This window comes from Acomys russatus, chromosome 12 (genome assembly GCF_903995435.1).
Source record: "Acomys russatus chromosome 12, mAcoRus1.1, whole genome shotgun sequence".
NCBI lineage: Eukaryota > Metazoa > Chordata > Mammalia > Rodentia > Muridae > Acomys > Acomys russatus.
The window spans coordinates 44,115,262-44,137,525 of NC_067148.1; the positions used below are offsets into that span (position 1 = coordinate 44,115,262).

The following is a 22,264-nucleotide window of genomic DNA, read 5'->3' on the forward strand; positions in this document are numbered from 1 at the left end:
GTAAGTCAAGTGTGCGGAGGGGACGGGAGCTGGCTGTTCTTTATAGCTACAGTACTGGGAAATTGGGAGGCACGGGGCCTGCCTAAGAGGCAGATGGACACCCCAGCTGGGACACAGTCCCCCCACTTCATGAGTGAGAGAGGACAGAGAACAAGACCCACGCAGGATCTGTCCTAGAAAGACTGGCCCATCCTGCCTTTCCAGTAGTCTCTCACACCTTACCCAGCCTTGGCCACCCAGCCTCACTTCTTCATAGAGGAGGTATTGAGTGAGAAAGATGAGAATCAGTAAAGAATGGCCCCCAAGAAAGCCCTGACTTGGGAAATGGCCCCCCAAATCTAGCGACATGTAGGGCTATTCATAGCCTGAACAGCTCTGCACAGGTGGACGGTACCCACATTGTATCCAGCACCTCTGGGCAAGTAGCCAACAGCACAAATGATACCTCTCCAACTGTCAGACCCTTGCTCACTCCCTCTCCCTCCAATCCCTCTAGGGATTGTGGATTCGTTCTTTGAGGTCCTTCCTCCTCCTGAGTCACACCAGCTACTTAGACTGTGTTCACCTAGCCCCACAGAAGACCACAGTACTTGGTGGACATATAAGCCTCAGGGTAACCTCACCCAAAAAACTGCCGTGAAGTACACGTATTCATATTAAGGGCACTTACAGTGCCAGAGGGTACGTGTGCAAACAGTGGACCCACTGATCCCTGAATTACATATTCTCCCCAACCTGGGGGTCCCCTTACCAACTCTTGACCCCGTGCACACTTGGGAAGGTAGTTATACATGCTGTGGCACCGATAAACTCCTTATCACAGTTTGTTCTACTGCTTTTTGAGTAGGTAAAAAAGGCTCACTGGATAGTGTGTTACATTGTACAAATTTCCTTTCATAAAGCCCCAAACAAGAAAGGTGTTAGTTAATTCAGTCCCTGGGTTCCATATCAAGAAATTCAAGGTGGTTGAAGAACTGGCCCCCAGGCTACAGTGGGCAAATTTTGGTGATATCACGAGAAAAAGAATCTTTAATGGCCTCAGGTACAAAACTAACCATGATCTTCAGTTCATGTCACACTCATGCTGTCTGTCTCCGCTTGTCAGTTTGGTTGCCTTTGGTAATTCTGGAGCCCAGCTCACGCTAGAACCTGACAGGAAACTGTGTCTTGAGGTTTTTCCCCCTTGGACTCTCCTTGCAGCCCACCTCCATCCTGTACTTTGTGTCTGTGAGTCCTTAGTCATGGGGGTGGATGGTAGGAGGGGTAATTTTATCACACCCCCAGCTGTCAAGACACCCAAACTGCCAATCAAGTGTCCACACATGCATGGGTCCATTCTGAGCTATCTCTTTTGTTTCAACATTTTCCCTTCAGTGAGCAAATTCATCCAGTTTAAAGTCAGTAGCCTTGGTATGAAGTACACACTGTAAGACCAGTCCTCCCACTTTAACCCCTAAGGAGTCTAAATCTAACTTGCATTTGTCCTTGGTTCTCTGCATACAGATTTTGTCCAGTTCTACAAGGTACTTACTTGCTCAGACCAAGCTTGGAAGGCCATGTATGCCTGTAAAACTGCTACCATCCCTCACATGTACAGAATACTTTAGCTGGGTATAATATGCCAGGCTCGGGCTTCCTCTATCCATTGTCATCTGGTGTCCAGTTTTGTTCCTGTTTCCTTGTAGGTCATCTGATCCTTTTTTCTGGAGTTGCTAGACTCTTCTTCCTCAAGTAAAAGAGTATCCCTGAAAGGTCCCCAAGAATCCTTAAAGTGCATTAACGCTCCCAAAGGGTTGTTCCTCCTTACTCAAGAACTTTCCAGGTCAGGGAGGTACTTTCAAATCCCAGGAAGAATCTATGGAAAGGAGGCAGGTTCTCACACCAGCCATTCTGAGGTGAGGGGACTTCAAGGGCAGGAGTGAAAAAGCAAGTGCTAATTCTAGATATTGTCCACAACTCCTCATAGAAGGATTTCTGGATTATTCTGGTTTATCCCCCTACACACCAATAGTCTGGCTTCTACCAGAAGGCAGGTACCATCCCCAAACAACAGCCAGAAAGTACAGACTATATAATTCATCCATAGAGGAACAGCACAATGCCTTGCTACAAGTGCACCCACACCTGATTCAAAAAAGCCGTGTGTGTGTGTGTGTGTGTGTGTTATTGGCTGTACAATACCAGGGCATAGTAGGTAGCTCCTATTAACCTTTCTGTGGCTGTTTCAACTGCAGACTCAACCCACAAATGACAGAAGTGTCAGCCATGGCTATTCCATGCATGGAGGGTGAGGACCGATGATAAAAACTCAGAGATTTCCAATACTCTCACATACTTCGTCATCCTGTAGGGCTGCTGTAAACATCACTGGGCCATTATGTTCAGTGTCTAAAATTAATGTGGAAATGCAAGAGACTCAGAATAGCAAAACATTTTCTGAAAAGAGCAAACAGGAAATAAATATTAAACATAAATATTAAAAATCAGCTCTATGAACTGGAGAGATACGGCTCAGTGGTTAAGAGCACTTGCTGCTCTTACAAAGGACCCAGGTTAAGTTCCCAGCATCCACATGACAGTTAGCAACCATCTCATCTGTTCCAGGGTATCTAGTGACCTCTTTTGGTCTCTGCAGGCACTGCATGAGTGTAGTACACATTGGCAGGCAAAACACTAAAGACTAACCGGGTGTGATGGTGCATGCTTGTGATTCCAGCACTCAGGAGGCAGAGGCAGGTGGATCGCTGTGAGTTCATGGCCAACCTGGTCTACAAAGTGAGTCTAGGACAGCCAAGGCTACACAGAGAAACTCTGTCTCAAAAAAAATTTTTAAGAATAAATAAAAATAAATATTGACTGTGGTAATAGATATATATCAGTGACTATGCTAGAAACTCTTGACTGTTTTATGGTCTGTAAAATCTTAATAAAGTTTCTTTTAAGAAGTATAGCCAGGTTGAGGTGGTGCAAACCTTTAATCCCAGCACTCAGGAGGCAGATCTCTGAATTTGAGCCCAGCCTGGTCTATAGAGTGAGTGCCAGGACAGCCAGGACCACACAGAGAAACTCTGAATAAAAAAAAAAAGTAGAAGAAGAAGAGGAGGAAGAGAAAAATGGGAAGGGAAATAGGAATATATTGTTAACATTTTTATGTTTAAAAATCAAAGATGGTGAGTTATATGAGGGAGGTAAGAGCAGCCACAGGGAATGGAAAGTTGGTGGTTTCTTAAGGCTTGTACCTTGTTTGATAATTTTTACTTTAGAACCAAGAAAATATTTATAAAACAACAACAACAACAACAAAAAAAAAGTCAATAGCAAAGGCTGGAAATGGAATGAAATGACCCTGTTTGCTGTGGCATCTGGTCCAGCAGAGTTCCTGATGCTGTCTGAGATAGTGCTCTGTATTCTGCAGAAGAAGAACGGTCACATTCATGTCTGGAATTTTAAGTGTGAAGAGATAAAAATATGAGACTGAGAGGTTAAATCCTCTTTAGTGTTTGTTTATCTTTGGACTGGAAATATGACAGATGTGAAATCATTATGATGTTTTAAAAAAAAAAAGCAGCATTTACTCTTCAGAGCTTAAAGTTTGCTAGGGACCACTCAGGCTGTAAGCACGCAAGTGAAGAAGAGAGTAAAGTCTTTATCCCTGCCTTGCTTCTGTGGAACGTTTTCCTGGGTTCTCAGGGAACAGACGAGGCAGGAGAGAGATACACGTGACTCTGGGGAGATGACTAGGGACTGACCCATAATGAGTTTTAATGACTGCTCAAGACATCAGGGCCAAGACCTTCCTGGACTGACCAACTGCCATGATAAATGATGACTAGTCCTTGTGTCTTCCAAGTGTCACTAGGGCATGACACATGCCTCCTACAAAGTAGCCCTGCAAAGGCTATCTGTACCTGAATCTTATGACACCTTGTCTGTCTGATTGGAGAATATAAAAGAAATAAGGGCTGAAGAACAAGCTAATGCATAAGGAAGCAACATGTCAGATCCATGTGCAGGGGTACACAGGACAAATGGTCTCATTTTCTCGAGGGTGGAGACTAATCGACTTGAGATGTCAAACAGACAATGTGTAGGCCCTTGTGAACCCCAAATAGGTCGGGTCAGCTGTAAAGTACCTATTAGAATTGCCAAAGAGACTAGAATGTGTCCAGGGGTTCCTTAGGCTACAAAGGAACACCTGCTATTTGCAGGGTGGCACCGTGTAGATGCCTTGCAGGAGAAATAGTACCATGACCCCAGCTGCTTTCTGGTTCTTCAGAGAAAGTGGTACTCCTGGGCAGTGCCACTACTGGTTTAAAGGTGTGGTAAAACATGTGGTAAGTAGGCAGACACAAACAGGCACAGGTGGGAGCACAGTGGCCCACAAATGGAGGGCTAGATACAGACAGTGCTGCATGATGTCAAAAGTCCCTGACTTACTTAGGAGCAGGCACCAGAACAGTGGTTCTCAACTTTCCTAATGCTGCGACCATTTAATACAGCTCCTCATGTGGTGATGACCCCCCAACTGGTACTTCATAACTGTAATTTTACTACTGTTATGAATCATGATAAATACCTTTGGTTTTTTCCAATGGTCTTAGGTTGACTCCTGTGAAAGGGTCCTTGAAACCCAAAAGGGACTCTCAGGTTGAAAGGGTGGCTGGGGCATTGGGTTCCAAGTAGAAAACACCCTAATGGGGCAAAGCCACCACCAGCAGCAACAACAACAAAAGTGGCAGAGATTGAGGGAAGCAGGCCAGTGGTGGCTTAGCACAGATACAGCACAGCTACCCCCCCCTCCCTGCCTGTCTTTCTGTGAAGTCACAAGATCAGCACCATTGGAAATCAGTTTGCAGTCTCAGGAGAATGACCACATAATCCATAGGACATCAGCAAAACAAATGTCCTTCTACAGAAGGGTCCCGGCCTCAGGCACACCTAACAGGAGTCCCACTGGATTTTCATTCCTAACTTAAAGGAAGCACTGTTTCCCACAGTGGTCAAAGCTTGGCCTCACATTCCTATAGTCTGCCAGAAGAAACTTTAAAACCAGAGCCATTGATAAGTATAATCTGTAAGAACAAGATGCAACCGTGGGAACATACTTTTATCTTAGACAAGTGTTAGTTTATGAGCCTGTCCAGAATTCACAGCTCCCAGAGCTAATAGTTCCCTGCTGGGGAGAGTAAACCCTGAGACAAAGGAGATGAAGGATGCTGACTCTTGAAGCCTTTACTTATATTTTAGAAAGAGAAAGCAGCACATTTTATTTACATTTCCCACAGGGTGTGAGTACTACGATTTCCTTCCTCACCCTGACCTCTTTGCACACTTAACACAGACCACCCTCCAGACCCAGCACTGTTAGCAGCAGTGTCTGACCATGGGAGGAAGACAGGTTCGCCGCTGTTCAACTTGTGTATCTTCAGGGGATGCAGCCTGCAGTGCCAGCATGCCTCCCTGGGCCCTGAAGCTGACAGTGCCTTCCTGTTTGCAGGTGCCTCCAGCAGCTGTTCAGAAGACACCTGTCAGAACGGAGGCACCTGTGTGCCAGGTGTGAATGCCCACAGCTGTGACTGCCGGCCTGGCTTCAAAGGCAGACACTGTGAGCTTGGTAAGTCCGGGCTGGTTACTAAGCAGGTGTTAGCCTCGGGGCAACTGTGATGATAGCCTGGGACTTGGCCCTGGGATGCTGAGCATTCATGTTGGCTTTCCCCCAAGAGCTTCCAGTCTGTGAGATAACAAGGCTGGGGCCCAAAAGAACCCAGGTAGGAAGGATGGTAGTGTGGAGCCTCATGGACCATGAATCACGAGGGACAGAGGGCTGCCCAAAGCCCTGGTTGAAAGGCACTGCCCAGAACAGAACCTAGAAGTCAGGAACTGGAGCGATGGATGCAAGGCAACATTTCGGGAGCTAGACTGAAGATGAGAGGGACAACAGATTTGCTGGGAGGATCATAGGCTCCTTAAGAACACATCTGGACTTCATACCAAAAGTGCTGGAAGCTCCCACAAATACACAAAATAATCCTGAGGCCACATGAGCCTTAAGGAAACCCAGGCTGCAGATACTAAGCACCCTGAGGCAAGGCCCCAAGCCCAGAAAGTAGCTGGCACAGATCCTCAGGCTCACAGGAGCTGCAAAGATCTTTGTTGGGTGGGGTCTTTCTTGGGAGGCCTAAAGAGAGCCTCCTCCTAAGAGCTGGCCTTTCTTTCTCCTTTGTGCCATAGCCTGTGAAAAAGTGCCCCGCCCCTGCACACGGCTGTTCTCTGAGACCAAGTCATTTCCTGTCTGGGAAGGAGATGTCTGCCACCATGTGTAAGTCAGCTCTGTCTTTGGTATTGTGTCCTTATTACCTGAGGAGGGATGGAGACTGCAGAACTGGCTTTGACTACTTCTGTCTAGACTGTTTGCATGGAAGCCCTCCCACAATTCCAGGACCTAACTGTCCTCCTTTCCTTAAACCCCAGAAATCAAACAGCACACAAAAACTTCAGTCCTACCTCTACCATTAGCCCACCTGGGCAAATCACCCTTGCCTCAGTTTCTCCATCTGGACTAGACGATCTCATCTCTTGAGACCCTGATGCTGTAAGAATCACTGCGTCTCTCAGTGCCTGCTGTGTGCTGAATTGTTCCAGGCACTCGGAGCCACATGCTTACGCTCTATATAAGGACAGCTGTCACAAGCACATTTGCTGCACAGTGCAGACGAGAGCAGGGCGTGTCCAGGAAGGAAAGAGATGAAAGCCTAAGAGGAGGAGAGCTAGGGATGGAGGGGACGCTGAACAGACAGGGAGGAGGCAGGGATATCAGAGAGGAGAGGAATGTGCCAGACATCAGGAATATGGGTTACAAGGTCCTGCAGCAGGTTGTGCCCAGTGTGTCTGAGGAACAACAGAGCAGGGGATGATGTGAGAGCAGAAGAATAGAGTTCCTGGCATCTTGGAGACCCTCAGGTGGACTGTGGCGTTTGTTTTCCATGAGTTATGGAGATCCTGAAGGGGTCTGTACAGAAGGTGATGTGTGACCACACTGCACAGGTCACTTGGGAGGAGGAAGCATCTGAAAGGAGGGAGGGAAAGTGGCAGAAAGCTTACCCAAGCTTGACGCAAAGCTAGGCTTCATGTGTCAAGCAAGGAATTGGTAAAAGGCTCTAGTCCACATGGGTTTGTGGGGTAGCCTTGACCACCCTTCACCCTGGACCCACACTGGCAATCTGATGTTAGTCTGTACCATCATAACCTTCTGGCTTCTAGCTATTCTGTTTACACCAAAGCCTGCCTGCGTCAGATATCCCTGCCATGTGAAGAGAGCCCTTCACTTACCAAATTGTCTATCCTGTTCTTGTAGCCTATGTGCGTCTTTGAAGAGACTCCCTTGTGTCTAACATATAGGTGGCTCTTGCTTATATTCAGTCTGATCTGTCTTTCATTAGCGTTTAGATCATTTTACACTATGATAATGGGTAATGCGGCTGGTTTAAAGCTACCATATTACACATTGTTTTCTGTAGTTCTGTCTGATCCTTGTTGCTTTTTCCTCTTTTCTGGTTAATTTTAGATTACTCGTATCACATGTTTTCTAGTAGTCTCTCTGGAACATATGATGTACATATTCAACTTGTCTCCATTCTCCTTGAGATACCTGCATACAACTGCAGTTATAGGAGGCTTCTGCTGTCTCGCCTTTGAATTCTCACCAGACAGCAGTAAATGCCACAGTGCTGTCAGCCATTTCACATTACTCAATGCTGAAAGTCTTGCTTTTCCAATACTCACCACTCCTTTGTGTAAAGCTAAGATTCCATCTGGTGTCACTTGCCTTCTCTGGAAAACTTACCGGAACATTTCTGAGGACACGGGTCCATAGATGATAGTTCTCTGCTCTCATTTGTCTGAAGGGGTTTTTGTTTAAGCCTCACTTTGGGCACAAATATTCACTAGATACAGGATTACTGGGTGCAGGTTAGAATCATCACTGTGACAACGCACTTGGCATAAACAATGTAAAGGGAGGATTTGGTACCTTGCCTACACAGGTATCATCCATGCTGGTGGAACAGCTCTTGTGTCACAGCAGAGAATGCTTGTGCTCCTCGGCTTTCTCCTTTATACACTTCCATGGTGTCCAGGCCAAGTCTGTAGGATGGTGCCACACACATCATGGCAGCCTTCTTGGTGCTCTCTACAAACCCCCAGACACAGCCAAGCATATGGTTTACTAGTGCTTCTTGGGGACATCAGATTGACAAGGTTGGCCCTCGCTCTATGCCTTTGTCTTCTGGCTTACCCAACCTTCTCCACACCTGTGGCTTCTTTTATTTCCTCTTTATTGCTGTTTCCGGCCAGCTCCATTATGTGTTTTGGTTTTAAATTATTGTATTTTTATTCCTCTGGAATATTTGTTTATTTTGAGATAAGGTTTCTCTTTGCCTGTCCTAGAATTTGCTATGTAGACCAGGTTGGCCTAGAACTCACAGAGATCTACCTGCCTCAACCTTCAGGAGTGCTGGAGTTAAAGGCATGCAATACCACACCCAGCCATCTCTGGAATTTGTTAGTCTTCTAGTTCCTGGGTTTTAGCTTGTGTCAAATCTGGGCCATTGTTCGTATCTTTGTTTTTGTTGTTGTCCCTCCATTTACTTTCTCCCCTCCTAGAGTTCAATTATAAATTTATTGGGCTAATATTGTCCCACAGGGCACTGTAGCTCTTCTTTTTTTTTTTTTTAAAGCACTGTAAATATGTTTATCTTCCTATTAGGCTGTTTATATTGCTATGTGTTCAATGCCACATACCTTTTCTTTTCCACCATCTAGTCTATTATTAATCTATTTCAACAGATTCAATTTCAGATACTTGTTGATAGTTGTTTGATTAGCTTTTGGGCTTTTTTGTTTTGTTTTGTTTTGGTTTTTTTGTGTTTTTTTTTTTTTTTTTTTAGTCTTATGATTGAACCCAAGGCTGCTCAGCAAGCGCAGGGCCCCTGAGCAATGCCCGCGTGTTTGATCGTCTCTACCAATTCTGTTTAATTCTTTGTTTGATCGGCCATTTCTCCCTTCATTTTGCTCATGTTCTCCTTTAGCTTGCTGAACATGTGGAATAAACAGATAGCAGTTGCTTTGCAGGACTTCCTTTCACTTCTGAAGTTTTCTATTCAATTATTTTTTTTCCTCCAGTGTTTATAGATTATGGGGCTTTTGTATTTGTTTTTTGGGAGTGGGGGGTTGGCTTTTGATTTTGGGGTCCTATAATTCCTTGAATCTCATAATTTATCAGATGCTGAACAATATAGATTTTATATTACTGGGTGGTAGATTTATTTTCAAGAAAGAGGGGTTGTATGTGATTTTGTTTTCTACAAGGCAGGCTTTGATTACAATTTGATCCTTTTGAGGACTTAGGGTGGCTTTAGAGTAGACAGCGTGTAGGGCTAATTTCATCTCTTCTGTGGCACTGTATGCCTGGAGTCAGACAAGAGCTTACCGCTCTTGGCTCAGGCCTGGCCAGGCTGCCCAGCTCGCCTTTCCTCACAGATTTCCACACTGCTCCTCAAGGAGCCCTTTCCATTCCAGAACACTCCCCCACAAGCTCCAGCTGCCTCTGCCTTCCCAACTCCAGCCTGCTTCTTCCACACTGTGACCACCGTCTAATCTCACAAAGTGCTCAGGGCTGATGGACAAGGTGGTCACAGTGTTCGTCACATGTTCCTCTCTTCTCAGGGCATGCAATTTTTCTTTGGGCTATTTTCTAGCTTCTGGAAATAGTTACTTCCTCTCTCATCCAGTTCTCTGGTAGTTGAAGCTGAAGGTTAATTGTAGATCCTCTACTCCCTCACAGCCAGAAGTCCTCCAAAATGCCCTCCAAAACTAGTGCAAGCAAGAGCTTTGCTACCAACTCTTTGATTTTCTTTCCAATGGGTCAGACACAGAAATTCTGACAAGCTCAAACACATTCCTGTTCTGACTGAAGGGCGTGAGGAGGGAGGTATAAGTAGATCCCACCACACATGAAACTGAGACCCGGAAGCTAAAGAGGCTTGCTGGCACAGCCTGATTAAGAAATGGAACGGGCAGGCTCCATCAGGCCTCCTGGTCCATACTGCCTGCCTTTGAGGCCTGCAGTGCCAGACTTCACAACTATGTTCTTGAAACAGTCATAAAACAGAGGGGGTGGGTATCCTAATGTGGTTTCTATTGCTGTGATAAAGAACATGGCCAAAAGCAACTTGGGGAGGAAAGTATTTAGCATAGAGTCAAGGTGGGAACATAAGCAGGGCAGGAACCTGGAGTCAGGAGCCAAAGCAGAGTCCACAGAGAGCTGCCTATTGACTTGCTCCCCATGCCTCATTCAACATGCTTTCTTGGACCACCAGGACCACCTGCCCAGGAATGATACTATCCACAGTAGTCTGGACCCTCCCACGTCAATCATTAATTAAGAAAGGGTTCTCACACACTTGTCTATAGCCTAGTTTGATAGAGGCATTTTCTCAATTAAAGTTCTCTCTTCCCATATGACCCTATTTTGTGTGAAGTTGAAAAAACAAAAACAAAAACAAAAAACTATCCAGCATACAGAGTCAGAGGCCAATTGGCCAGCCCCCAGCAGTGTCCAGTCAGTGTAATTTCAGTGTGCCTTTCAATACCATGGTTTTGTCAGCAACTCATGAAAATGTTACCCTGAAATGAGTACTTTTTAAATGCATGTTCTACTCACTAAAATTAGTTTCTAAGCCCTGGACTTTTATGTTAGACTATACACACACCCTGGTAACAGTGTATTAAGGAAAAATTCCCTCTCCCTCTATCCATATGTAGGCTGCACAGCTAGGTGAAGACACAGTTGGGCACCTCTCTGCCCCAGTGTCTGACTTCACAGAGTTTTCTTGTGACAACAGGTATAAGAAGGTCTACAAAGTTCACCAGGACATCTGCTTTAAAGAGCGCTGTGAGAGCACAAGCCTCAAGAAGCCCCAAACAGGTATACCTTGGGGCCAGGCTCTGTCTTGCATGCAGTTCTGTGGGTGGGTAAGAGTAGTAGTGACAAGGTTGGATCAAGCGAGGCTGTTTACCTAAAAATGCCGCCCATGCGTGGCCGTGCTCTGCTCAGAAACTAGTGGCCACACTGTGCTTGGAGGTGGTCACTCCGGTCCTGCAGAGAACGTGGCGCCGGGATAGGAAAGCACAGGACAGCCAGGACAGGATGTTACTGACAGGCCCAAGTGTCTAGCTATAAGTTTAGAAAACCCTTTTACCTTTCATCTGCTCATATCCAGGCTCCCCCCCTCCCCCCAGGGCTCAGGGTAGTCCCAAGAACCACTGTTGTTTGGGGTCTCACTGAAAGCTATACTTAGAACAGTATGTTCTCACAGTGAGTCCACTCCCTCGGGTGTTCTCTGTGGACTGAATGAAGCCACACATCCTTGATTTGCATGACTGAATTTGAGGAGAGGTTACAGCATCAGCCACCAGTAGTGCTGCTTGACCTAAGTATGTCACTATCTCTCAGGGCAGCTCTTGCTTGCTTGCTGCCTTCCAGTCTCCCCACAATGCCAGGCTGCTTTCTGCTGGTTCCACAGCTACCACCTTCAGCTGGTGTGTACACGTGGACTGAAAGATCAGGCTCCCTGTGAGTCCTGGGGGTGGGGGTGGGGCTTTACTGGTTATATGTAAGGAACAGGTAGGGTTTAAGGAAGATTCTTTCTCACCAAACCGGTTTTCTTAATTGTTTCAGGAAACAAAGTAACAGTCAAACACTGAAGAAATCTTAAGGTACACTCCCTTCATATCACAATCTGTTGAGAACTGGAGAAAACATCACACCCAGCACCTTAAGCACCAAGGTTCTTTATCAGACAATGATGGCACAAACTCAGCACTGTGCTATTACAGACCCAAGCGAGAAGGTTCCAGAATTATCTTCTGTAGCCTCCCAATAGACATAACCTGGTCTGGCCTTCCATATGAATCTGCTTTCAGGTGGAAATGAGACTGTCTTGGGGAGGGACGAAACAACTCTATCTCTCTCTCTCAAGGGAAATGCAGACCAGTTACATTAAGGCACAAGAATCACCTGGCCCCTTCAGGGTAGTGGGTCTAGGTGGTAGAAGGATCAAAGAGGCCAAACAATCCTGGGGGTGCTGGGAAGGACCTAAGTACCCCCAAGCCCTATAAACGGCATTCTACTGGTAGAATAGAGTGGGAGTCTTGTCATGTAACCTCCAGGTGATCCTAAATAGAGCGTCTCACTGGGAGACTTAGAGTGGATCCTGGAATTCTAAGCACTAATAACCCTGAAATCAAAGAAACTGTGCCTGTTTGATCCAGCATGCCCCATCCACCTCCCCATGCATAAACTGTGAGATCTTAAAGGACATTGGAATTTTTTCCTACAACAGTCTGGAAAATACTGGGTTATACTGCAGAACCCACTGTACAGCCTGAGTTCAGCCCCACAATGACTTCTTGACAGGACATCTGTTGGAAATAGCAGACTGGCTGGCCAGAGACAATCTACTCCTCTCCCTTGGAGGAGCCAGAACAGTACACATCTTCCCAGTGGTGGAAGAGGCACTGGAAACCTGCCACTTCAAGAGTGAGTCACCTTCTTCTTGTACAGTAGAGGACATGAAGGAGAAATGTCACCCAAAGGCCAAGAACAACCAAAAGCAAAGGAGTCCCAAGAGAAGCTCATCCTAAGGAAAAAAGGTCCACAGTAACAGGCAGAGTGTTGGCATAGTCAGAGCTCAGGGCATCAGGGCAACAAGAGTGGGCTTTCAGACAGGCCCAAGCAATGGGACTGTGCATCTTGACCATTCCAGATGTGAAAATTCTGCACGAAGAGCAGCTGACAACACTCAAACCCTGTCTGCTCAACAGCATCACCTTGTCCCCTCAGCCTCCTCCAACATTTGTGAGCAATTTAATTCTGGCAAAGATCAAAATCCACAAATTATTTGGTTTTAAAAATATTTCTATGGCAGCCAGGCACAGTGGTGCACGCCTTTAATCCCAGCACTCAGGGAGGCAGGGGGATATCTGTGAGTTGGAGGTTAGCCTGGTCTACAAAGTGAATCTAGGACAGCCAGGGCTACACAGAGAAACCCTGTCTCAAAAAAAAACATATTTCTATGGCAATAGATCACTTGAAATATTATTGCATCTTTTAAGAACTCACCCAGAAAATATATTTTTTATAAAAACATGAGAATCCCCAGATCCTTATCACATCACTGGCTCTCAGAGCAATAGGGAAGACAGACAGGAAAGACACACACTCACCAAACTCCAAAACTCACCACCCACAGCTGCCTTGGGAAAAAGACCTGGTGCCATCCCTACGAAAAAATAAGGCAGCAGAGGAGCAGTGGCCTATTGACTCACACTTAAGGTGACAGGTTGAGCCCAGTGTCCTCACAGAGCAGCTGGTCTCACTTCATCCCTTCTCTGCACCACAGCCGTAGGAATCCTGAACACAGGCCTCCTGGGGGACAGTGCCTGCTGCCTCCAGAGAGACAGACACTGGGTGGAAAGAGGAGTGTGCCTCAGTTCCCTGTTCTTCCTTCAAAGGGATCAGCATGTGCTGGTCACACTGGCCACCTCAAGACTTCCCAAAATCCAGGAAAATGAGGTCCAAAACTTAAAAGACAAGTTCCTGGCTGCCATCAGTCTCCCCTGGCATCTCTATCCTCAAATTTCTAGACAACAGGCAGCCAGACTTGCACACCCAAGAACTCCTGCCAGAGAAGCACTGAGGTACTTATGATCTCAAGCCAGGTTACTGCTCTGTGCAGTCACAGTCAGTTCCCCTGTGAGTGTACGAGTTACCTGGGTTAGCAGGCTCCCAGTCAGTGATGCTTCCCTGCACTCAGAAACCCACATCCAGAATCCCAAAACATGAAGGAGGAAAGGGCTCGGCTTTCACAAGAGATGTGAGAAGGGCTGTGTGGGAACAGATGAATTCTACCCTGATCCTCTCCTCATGTACACTGACCTAAAGAAGAAATGCTAATTGCTACTATGACGGAGCTTCGACGCTTGGCCTACAACTCAAGGGGTGGCAGGATAGACAGCTGCTCAGGCAGTATTCTGGGCTTTGAGGATGGAATGACCTGACACCCACCCGATTTTGCTACTGTAATGCCAACATGGTCACAGATGTAGATAGCGTGGCTGTATTCCAATAAGCCCTCATTTACAAAAAATCGGGCAGTAGGCCATAGATGGCAGGTGCCAGGTTTCTGAGACGATCTAGCTCAGCCTTCTGTAGAGAAAGCTATCTCCTGAATGACAAGTTATCATCAAGGCATGAAAGACCCCTGAACATTCATAGAAGAAAAACAATCACCATCCTTGTTCAGAAACCTAAGGTATACAGACAACATAAAGTAACAAGAACTACTCTGTTCAAATCAGAAGGCAATGCAGAGTGATACTGGGCAGGCAAGCACCAGGGGACAGTGTTGTGTTCAAGGTTTAAGTGCCTCAAGTAGAGGGCTGTGGGCCACCAAGACAAACACACTTTACCCACCCCACCCACAAGGCTCTAAGTAGACGTCTTCTCCCTGCAGTGAGGTCAGAATCAGAAAAAGCCAACTGCACCTTGGTTCCTCAACAGCAGAGCTCACTGGAGATCCAGAACCAAGAACTGCATTCCGCCCAGAGGCCTCCTGCCCTCCATAATTCATTACAAACATACTTTGGAGGATAATTTATTTTTACTAAAAAGTTCTGAGCCTATGTATTACATAACTTTTCTTTTTCAGGGAGGAGCAGTCATATCAAAAACTCACTACTGTACCTTAGATACACACTGCCTTATCTCCAGAGACCTGGAGGGCCAATGGCAGGTCTCAGAGACCAGGTCGACAAACATGTACATCAACTTCCACTGCAACACTGAGACCTGCCACCATTCCTCCATGCAAGCATTAGCAGTGAATGGCAAGATCAAGTGCATCACTGGAAAAGCAGATGAGACCTTTGTGCTACACTAAGAACCTCAGGACCCTGGCCCACCAGCCAGATGCTGCCACATTCCCATTTGGAGCCATTTTCAAACAAGAGCCAGCCTACTGAATGCTGAGTGCAGAGCTGTCACACAAGTAACCATTGCAACGTGGAAGAAAGAAAGACTTGGCCAGTGCTGAGGGATTCTCGTATAACATTCCAAACGTGCTGCCTCTGCTTTCTCAAGCAGATTAGTTAAATCCTCCAAAACAGTCGCTGTCCACTTGGGAAATGTCACAATGCCATCAGAAAACTGACAACAGGTATAAAGATGTATTTTTCTGTCACAGTGAAGAAGCAATCATGAGTTGTTCAGCTCAACATTTGCTAATCAAAATTTTAGGATGAGCGGGTACCTAATTAAACTCAGGGTTAGGGTTCTATTCAGCTCTGATGGAGCCCAAGGCCAAACACCCTACATTCATGGGAAGTGGAGGTCACTTTGATGCCACCAAGTGCAAGAGTACACAGCAAAGAATAAGCATCACTATTGTGAAGCAGTTGTCCGTGGCTGAGAACAGCTAGCTGGAAGGCATTCCCCTTCTCCACTTTGTATGGTGTGTCGGGTAGACAGGATGGCTTAATGTGCCCGGCTCTGTGTGGAGAATCCAACAGGCACGGGGAATTGGTCGGCCTCACATGCTTGCCATGGCAGGAGCTGACTGTATGGGACTCTTGGAATGACTGCTTTTCTTTATGGACACCCTCCTCTTTGCGGACTCCACACCTTGCTGCCGATTCCTCACAAAATACACCTCAGATCCAGCAAGATCTCCATGCTATACAGAAGTAAATACACTGAGCCCATTTACAACACAAATTTGTTGCCATCACATTCCTGGGCCAGGTGTTAGAGCAGTCTCTCAGCTTTGGCAGTGCTTTGGGGGCCTGACCATTCACATGCAGTGCAACATGGGACATTTTGCAGCATCCCCAGCCTCTACCCATAAGATCCTGAGGCTATGACACATAAAAAAATCTCCAGCATCCCTGGCATCTACCCATAAGATCCTGAGGCCATGACATGTAAAAAATATCTCCAGAGATTGTCATACATCCTGGGGATCAAGGTCATCCCCATGTAAGCACTGTTTCCAGTCGATACAGAAAACACAGGCCCACATAGGGGTTTCAAGTGACTGTTAAAAATGTCACCTAATGGGGTTAAAAAAAAAAAACTACCAACCATACCTGATTTTGATTCTACTACCAAAAAACTTTCTGCATCACCAACCTGTGCAGTCTCCTGGGGAAACTTTCCAGGCCTCAACCCTTTGAGCCTTGACTCCATCAAACCAGGCCTCTCCTCAGAGCTCACTTCATCCCAGCTTCATGCTTCACATCGGTTCACACTCCCCACGGTGATATCCATGCCAAGCCATCTGAAAGCTTCCTAGAGCAAACCAAAATCAGCCCTGGGGCCTGTCCTCCCCTTCATCGATCATACAGAAGGCAGAGGGGATGTGCACGTAAGACCACTCCCCAGCCCCTTCAGTGCTGGTCTCTGAGCAACTCACTCTGGCAGCACAGGCTACAGAGCCAAGGAGATAGAGGCCTTCAAGTGGCTACTAGCTAGGAACCAGCATGAAGGTCAACTTGCCCAAGCAGGAAGGATCAGCAACTCCCAGAGGAGGAGTGTTTTGCTAGACTGAGAGACTGAAGATAGCTTACTAACCAACTGCCTTCCACTCCGCTGTACATTGAGCACGTTTGAAGGCTGTGAAAGGATGTTGGGTTAAAAACATGGCTATTTTGTGGGAAACCTGCTACTTGTTTTAATAAAATAAAGTGCTATGACATATTAGTGCTTGTGTTACACTACCATGATTTTTATCACTACAAAGAAATAAAAAGTAGTGCCAAGCCAGAAAGCACCTCTTTTTCTGGCTGTGGAATTAGCACCAACATATTTCAATAGAGAAAAAAAGACACCAAACTTGGATGAGGTGCAGCACCTGGATTTTAACAGGTGACTCCTTTATTTAGGATGGAGTACGGCCTCCCACTAAACCCAATAGGGCACAACAAAGCATCCCTTATTTGGTTTGATGTATCTATATGTCCAGTGGATCGTAAGGATTTTTGTTCTTGTTTTCATCAAAAGACCAGTGTTGGATGAAAGTGCTTGGCAAGATCCAGGTGAGGATCCCCAAAGCTTTGGGACTGTAAGAATGATCCATGACATCCCTGCACCCTCTTCATCCAAATTCTCCATCACAGCAGCTACTCACCATCTTCTTCCTCCTCCTCCTCTTCCTCCTCCTCCTCCTCAGATGCAGGGCTCTCAGACTCCTCTTCTCGATCCAAGAGCTTTTTAAAAACTCCAAACTCCTCAGCAGAGGACCGCACTGTCCTGGCCAGAAACTCAGCTTCAGAGACTCTGAGAATGTCTTTTAGTAAAGGGTTAGGGATCTGTGTCTGCCCCTTCTTATCTGGGGTTTGGTACTGTCCACGGCGCTCCAGGTAAATGTGTCTCTGCTTGATCTTGGTTATTGAATACTGTAAGAAATCAGTCCTGACTATGTCCAGATGATTAAGTCCCATCCTAAAATATGCATACTGGAAGATACAAACATATTTAGAAATCCATGTATAAAAGCCTAAAGTCTATCATCCCAACTCAAAACAAACTGTAGTCCAAACCATTAAAAAAAATTGCCTAAGCCAGGCATGGTGGCGCATACCTGTGATCCCAGCATTTGGGAAGCAGAGGCAGGTGCACCTCCGTGAGCTCGAGGCCAGAGTGGTCTACAAAGTAAGTCCAGGACAGCCAGGGCTGTTACACAGAGAAACCCTGTTTCGAAAAACAAAAAACAAAACAAAGTGTTGCCTAACTAACAATATTTGTGTCAAGTCTCACACTTTCATGGATTTCCAAATTCAAGCTGAGAAAAATGCAGCAGAAAACAAAGGGGCATAGAGGAATATGCTTTTCTTAAAATAAGGAAACAAAAATCATGAGTGTAGGTAAAACCAGATCCAAAGAACTCATGATACCTAGTTATTTTTAAAAATGTGTAGGCACACAATTTGTTTTATTTGAGTATACCACAGCATGCTTGTGGAGGACAAAGGCCAGGCTGGCTAACTCACAAGCCCCCAGGGATTCCCCCATCCCTACTTCCCATCTCCCCATAGAGGTGCTGGGGCATTACACACCCAGTTTTCATGTGGGTTTGGAGAATGGAATTTCAATCCTCATGCTGGCACAAGTGTTTTCATTTGCCTGTTTGTTTGGTTTTTTTGAGACAGGTTTCTCTGTGTAGCCCTGGCTGTCCTAGAACTCAGCATGTAGTTACAAACTCACAGGCCTGCCTGCCTGCCTCTGCCTCCCGAGTGCTAAGATTAAAGGAGTGTGCCACCATCACCTGAATGCACAAGTGCTTTTGACCTTGTCTGTCACATGTTATTAAAGTTTTGGGACCGCTGTCAGGCTTTCCAAATTCAGGGTAGGTAAAGTTTTAGTTTTCTCAAAATGAGTTACTTCAGAATATATTTGGACCTGGAATGGAGCAGGCACTCACTGTCAAGGAAGCAGAGCTGAAGAACAGGTTTGCTTTGGAGAGGAGAGTAGAAGAACCAAGCCCTAGTACTCTAGAATAGATGCTTTTTTCGCTCAGGGGCTTCTTATCCACACAGCTATCCTTACTCAACTTAAAACCCTGAACTGTTTGCCATCATGAGCCTATTCAGTTACTCTCACCTGGAATTTGTATTCCAGTTCACTGGGGTCCTCCTGAAAAACACCCGGGCATCTGTGCAAAATCTCAGTGATCTGCTGGGTTGTAAACAAGCACTTCTCTTTGAGGACCTTCACAACATTGTTAATGTCCCGGTGACACATGGTGAAAACCTCAGGGCAGCCGTGAAGCACCCTCCTCAGTTTCCCTATAGAATGGTAAGAAAAGGAAAGCATGTCACCTCAGGATATTCCAGAAAGACAAGGGCTAAACAACATTTTGGGGTAGGTCAGTGAGTAATGGCACCTGCCAGCCTGCCTGATAACTTGAGTTCAAGCCCCACAACCCACATGGTGGAAGTAGACAATGGATTCTAGAAGTTGTCCCCATATACCCCTGTAATACGTACAACCACCAGACACACTCACCAGTATAGATACATACACACACACAACCCTGAGTGCAGAGTCGGGAGATGGGACAGACAGCTGGATGAGACACATGCAGCTTCTCCTTCCACAGCACAGCTCATTTCAGACACTGCTCTTCCATGAAGCACCATGGAAATGACTCTTCAGGACTCTAACAGCCCTCCCCACAGCCTTGTCTTTTCTATCTCAAGGTGCCAACTTCATAGCCTACGTCTCTTCTTGTTTGCCTAGTATAGAAAACGTCGCAGGGAATTACCTGGAGAGAAATCAGTAAGAGTTGTTTCCTATACAGTGGAGCTCACGGTTGCTCTGTCCCTCTAATAAAGCAAACTAACAATCTCCAGACCTGGAAGCCTGACCTCAGTGAAAAGGATTTTGGCAATAATAATAATGGTAGAGCATGAATATTCACGGCACACAATTTCGAGTACTCTGAGAGTGACCAAGTGTTTTGCTGTTTGTTTTGTTATTGTTTGAGATAGAATCTCCTTGGTAGGCCTGGAATCCTTCTGCCGCTGTATCTAGAGTAATGGGTACATGCACTACCATGCCTGCCTCCAAGTGCTGTACTGTGAGTTACATTAGTAACTGTATTCAAATGGCTTAGATGACACTGTAAGAGACAATCTGTCAAGGGAAATATAATTATCTTTTTGCTTATCTTCTAGAGAAGGAGGCCTGTAGATACACCAAACATAGTGCACTCTAAGCCTCCCCACTTGGGGGGTAAAGTCCTAACAGGAGCAGTCAATAATAAAAGAAACGTGGTCAAATGGATAGAGATCACTGCAGATCCCCATCTCTCTTCCCCAGAAGAATGACAACTGTTGCAACAGCTTTCCAGGAACATGACACCACCAGCTCTTAAATTTTTCTATGGGATGTTTTTGCAGGGGTCACACACATGCACACGCCTATGTCACAACCACATAGCAACACTAACCCACCATGCAGAGGTCACACACATGCACATGCTTATGCCACAACCACATAGCAACACTAACCCACCAAACACAGACTTCTTGTCCTCAGCACTCTGGAGCTAGAGACCAGTGAACAGAACATATGGGACTCACTTTGGCCTTGCTCTCGCCCCTTAGGCTCACCTCCCTACATCCCTATTCCAATGCCGTCTGCAGAGGGCTCATAGCACATCTCCTTGGAGACACTGACCTCTTCTCAGGAAACCTTCCTACCTTATTAAGGTTTAGCCTTCAGACTACATGCCTCCCAGGATAGCTCTGAATGCAGCCTAACACATTTGTAGATGACACTGTCATGTCACAGTTATCAAGAGGCTGGATATTCATGCTAGGGTAGGCTAGTTTTTCTGCTCTGACTCCTCCCACGCCACAAAGTATGCTGTTTCTTATACCTTCTCCAAGGCCAAGCTTCCGAAGGTAACTGGAACGCCTCTTCATTTGCACTGTGGACAGTTTCAGTAGCTGGGGACTTTTCTTCAAGGCCATAAATACAGGCTCTGGGTTCAGCCCCAAGAGCAGAAATTCTGAAATTATGTTCAGCAAATGTTGAGGATCGACAGTTGGCTGCATACTGAGCAAGCTGTTAACATGGGCATCATCAAAACCCATATTCAGGAGGGAACTGGTAACCCTTTCAAGCTCCAAGGACTCAGGATCCACACAAGTCCTCTGTTCCTCATGAACACAGTGAACAAGAGGTGTCCTGCTCTCTGCTTCTTGCACACACTTTTTAGGTTTAACACTGGATAACTCTTGAAGGCTCCCTCCACTGGGTACTGTAGTCAGCTGTTTGAACAACAAAGGACTCATCCTTTTCTGTTCTCTGAGACGAGAGGTCTGCCTAGCCAAACAGGCCCAGGAGAGGACCATTAGGCGGTGCCAGTCAGGAACCTAGAAGACAGAGCCAAGCTAGAATCAGTTCCGCCTCAGGATAATGACCACCACATGATTACTGAGCCAGAGTATTTGAACCTGGGCCCACAAAAGCTAACTGTTTTTGTAAGCAATCTGTAAAATCTTCTCTGGGTCAAAAAAGTCTCCAAGATTAGCATTCAGGCAATAGCACTTACTTAAGATATACTTTTAACTTTATGAGGGACTGCTAGTCGTTAATATTGGTTGAAAATTCTAAGCCACAGATTAGCCACCAGACAGATACACTACCTAAATTCATTCCAACAAAGGATAATTTTTTTTCCCAAGGCTCACTCCCATTAAAGAATATTTTGGGGCGGAAGGAATCTGTCAGTTTAAATACAGTAGCCCTCGGTGTCTGAGATAAACAAATTAAGCACAAAGCATCCGGTGCCTGCCAGACTGGTCTCCAAACCCTCTCTAGCATGGCCAGCCTCCGTTCTTCCACCAGTCGGTGGCCCAGGCTTTCCTAGCCCATAGGCGCCACTCTGGCCCAAACTCGAAGTTAGTGGCTTATCTCAGGATCAGGCTGTCCGTGCACCGGCCACCCGGGAGAACTATTGCCACAAGATGCCCAGACCCGGCTACCAAGAACCAGCAGCATTGCTTCCTGCACGTCACTCCCACAGCCGCTGTGAGCTGAAGACCTAAAGTAACCTTACCTTTTTCCCCAGAGCAGCCATGGGGCTCAAGGAGCAAATGAAACTGCGACGCCGGAAGGGGCGGTCCTTCCTGGCTCACAATGTCCGTCTCCAATCTGTGTCCGCCGCACTCCTGGGTGACAGGGTTCCTTCGTTCCGCGGCTGAGCCCACGATCACCGAGGCTCAGACCGGCGGTGCCTGCTGCTTACAGGTGCAGCTCCCTCCCTCAGCTGCATGTGATCAGCTCGTTCTCTGCCAGGAATGAGCACTACTACCCAGGTTTTTTCAACTTCCCTTCAGGGTACAATTGAAACCAAACTACCCCGAAGTTCACACCAACATTTTGTGTGGTAAACTACACTTACTGGGGGTGCGGAGAACACGACAAAAGCAAAGCACATGTGTTAAAGATTGTACAAGGCCAAACAACCCAACTGTAACTATGGGGTTAGGATATTGCAGACCGGAACCAAATTATCACGGACTATTTTTAGCCTTTGTGGAATTCATTCGTTTTCCACCCGTCTAGCCTAACAGCTTTGTGACTGTGAACGCCTTTAAAATATACTTAGACCACCACTGGTTTTCATTAATCCAAAAC

At 46.2% G+C, this 22,264-nt stretch overlaps 2 protein-coding genes across 2 annotated transcripts in view; one reads left to right on the plus strand and one right to left on the minus strand.

Moving 5' to 3' along the window:
• The window catches only part of Sned1 (sushi, nidogen and EGF like domains 1), a 57,159-nt gene extending 45,385 nt beyond the window's left edge, over nucleotides 1-11,774 (plus strand). Inside the window, 5 exon segments of the mRNA XM_051153673.1 lie at nucleotides 5,498-5,614; nucleotides 6,232-6,319; nucleotides 10,902-10,972; nucleotides 10,975-10,984; nucleotides 11,738-11,774. Coding sequence (XP_051009630.1) covers nucleotides 5,498-5,614; nucleotides 6,232-6,319; nucleotides 10,902-10,972; nucleotides 10,975-10,984; nucleotides 11,738-11,774 — 323 coding nt within the window.
• A 5,461-nt stretch (nucleotides 11,775-17,235) lies between these two features.
• Mterf4 (mitochondrial transcription termination factor 4) lies at nucleotides 17,236-21,704 on the minus strand. The gene is made up of 4 exons (XM_051153674.1): nucleotides 21,684-21,704; nucleotides 20,499-20,997; nucleotides 18,716-18,900; nucleotides 17,236-17,571 (listed from the first exon to the last, which is right to left on the minus strand). Exons 1-4 carry the CDS (start codon nucleotides 21,702-21,704, stop codon nucleotides 17,236-17,238), a joined length of 1,041 nt encoding a protein of 346 aa, XP_051009631.1.
• Nucleotides 21,705-22,264: the final 560 nt, after the last annotated feature.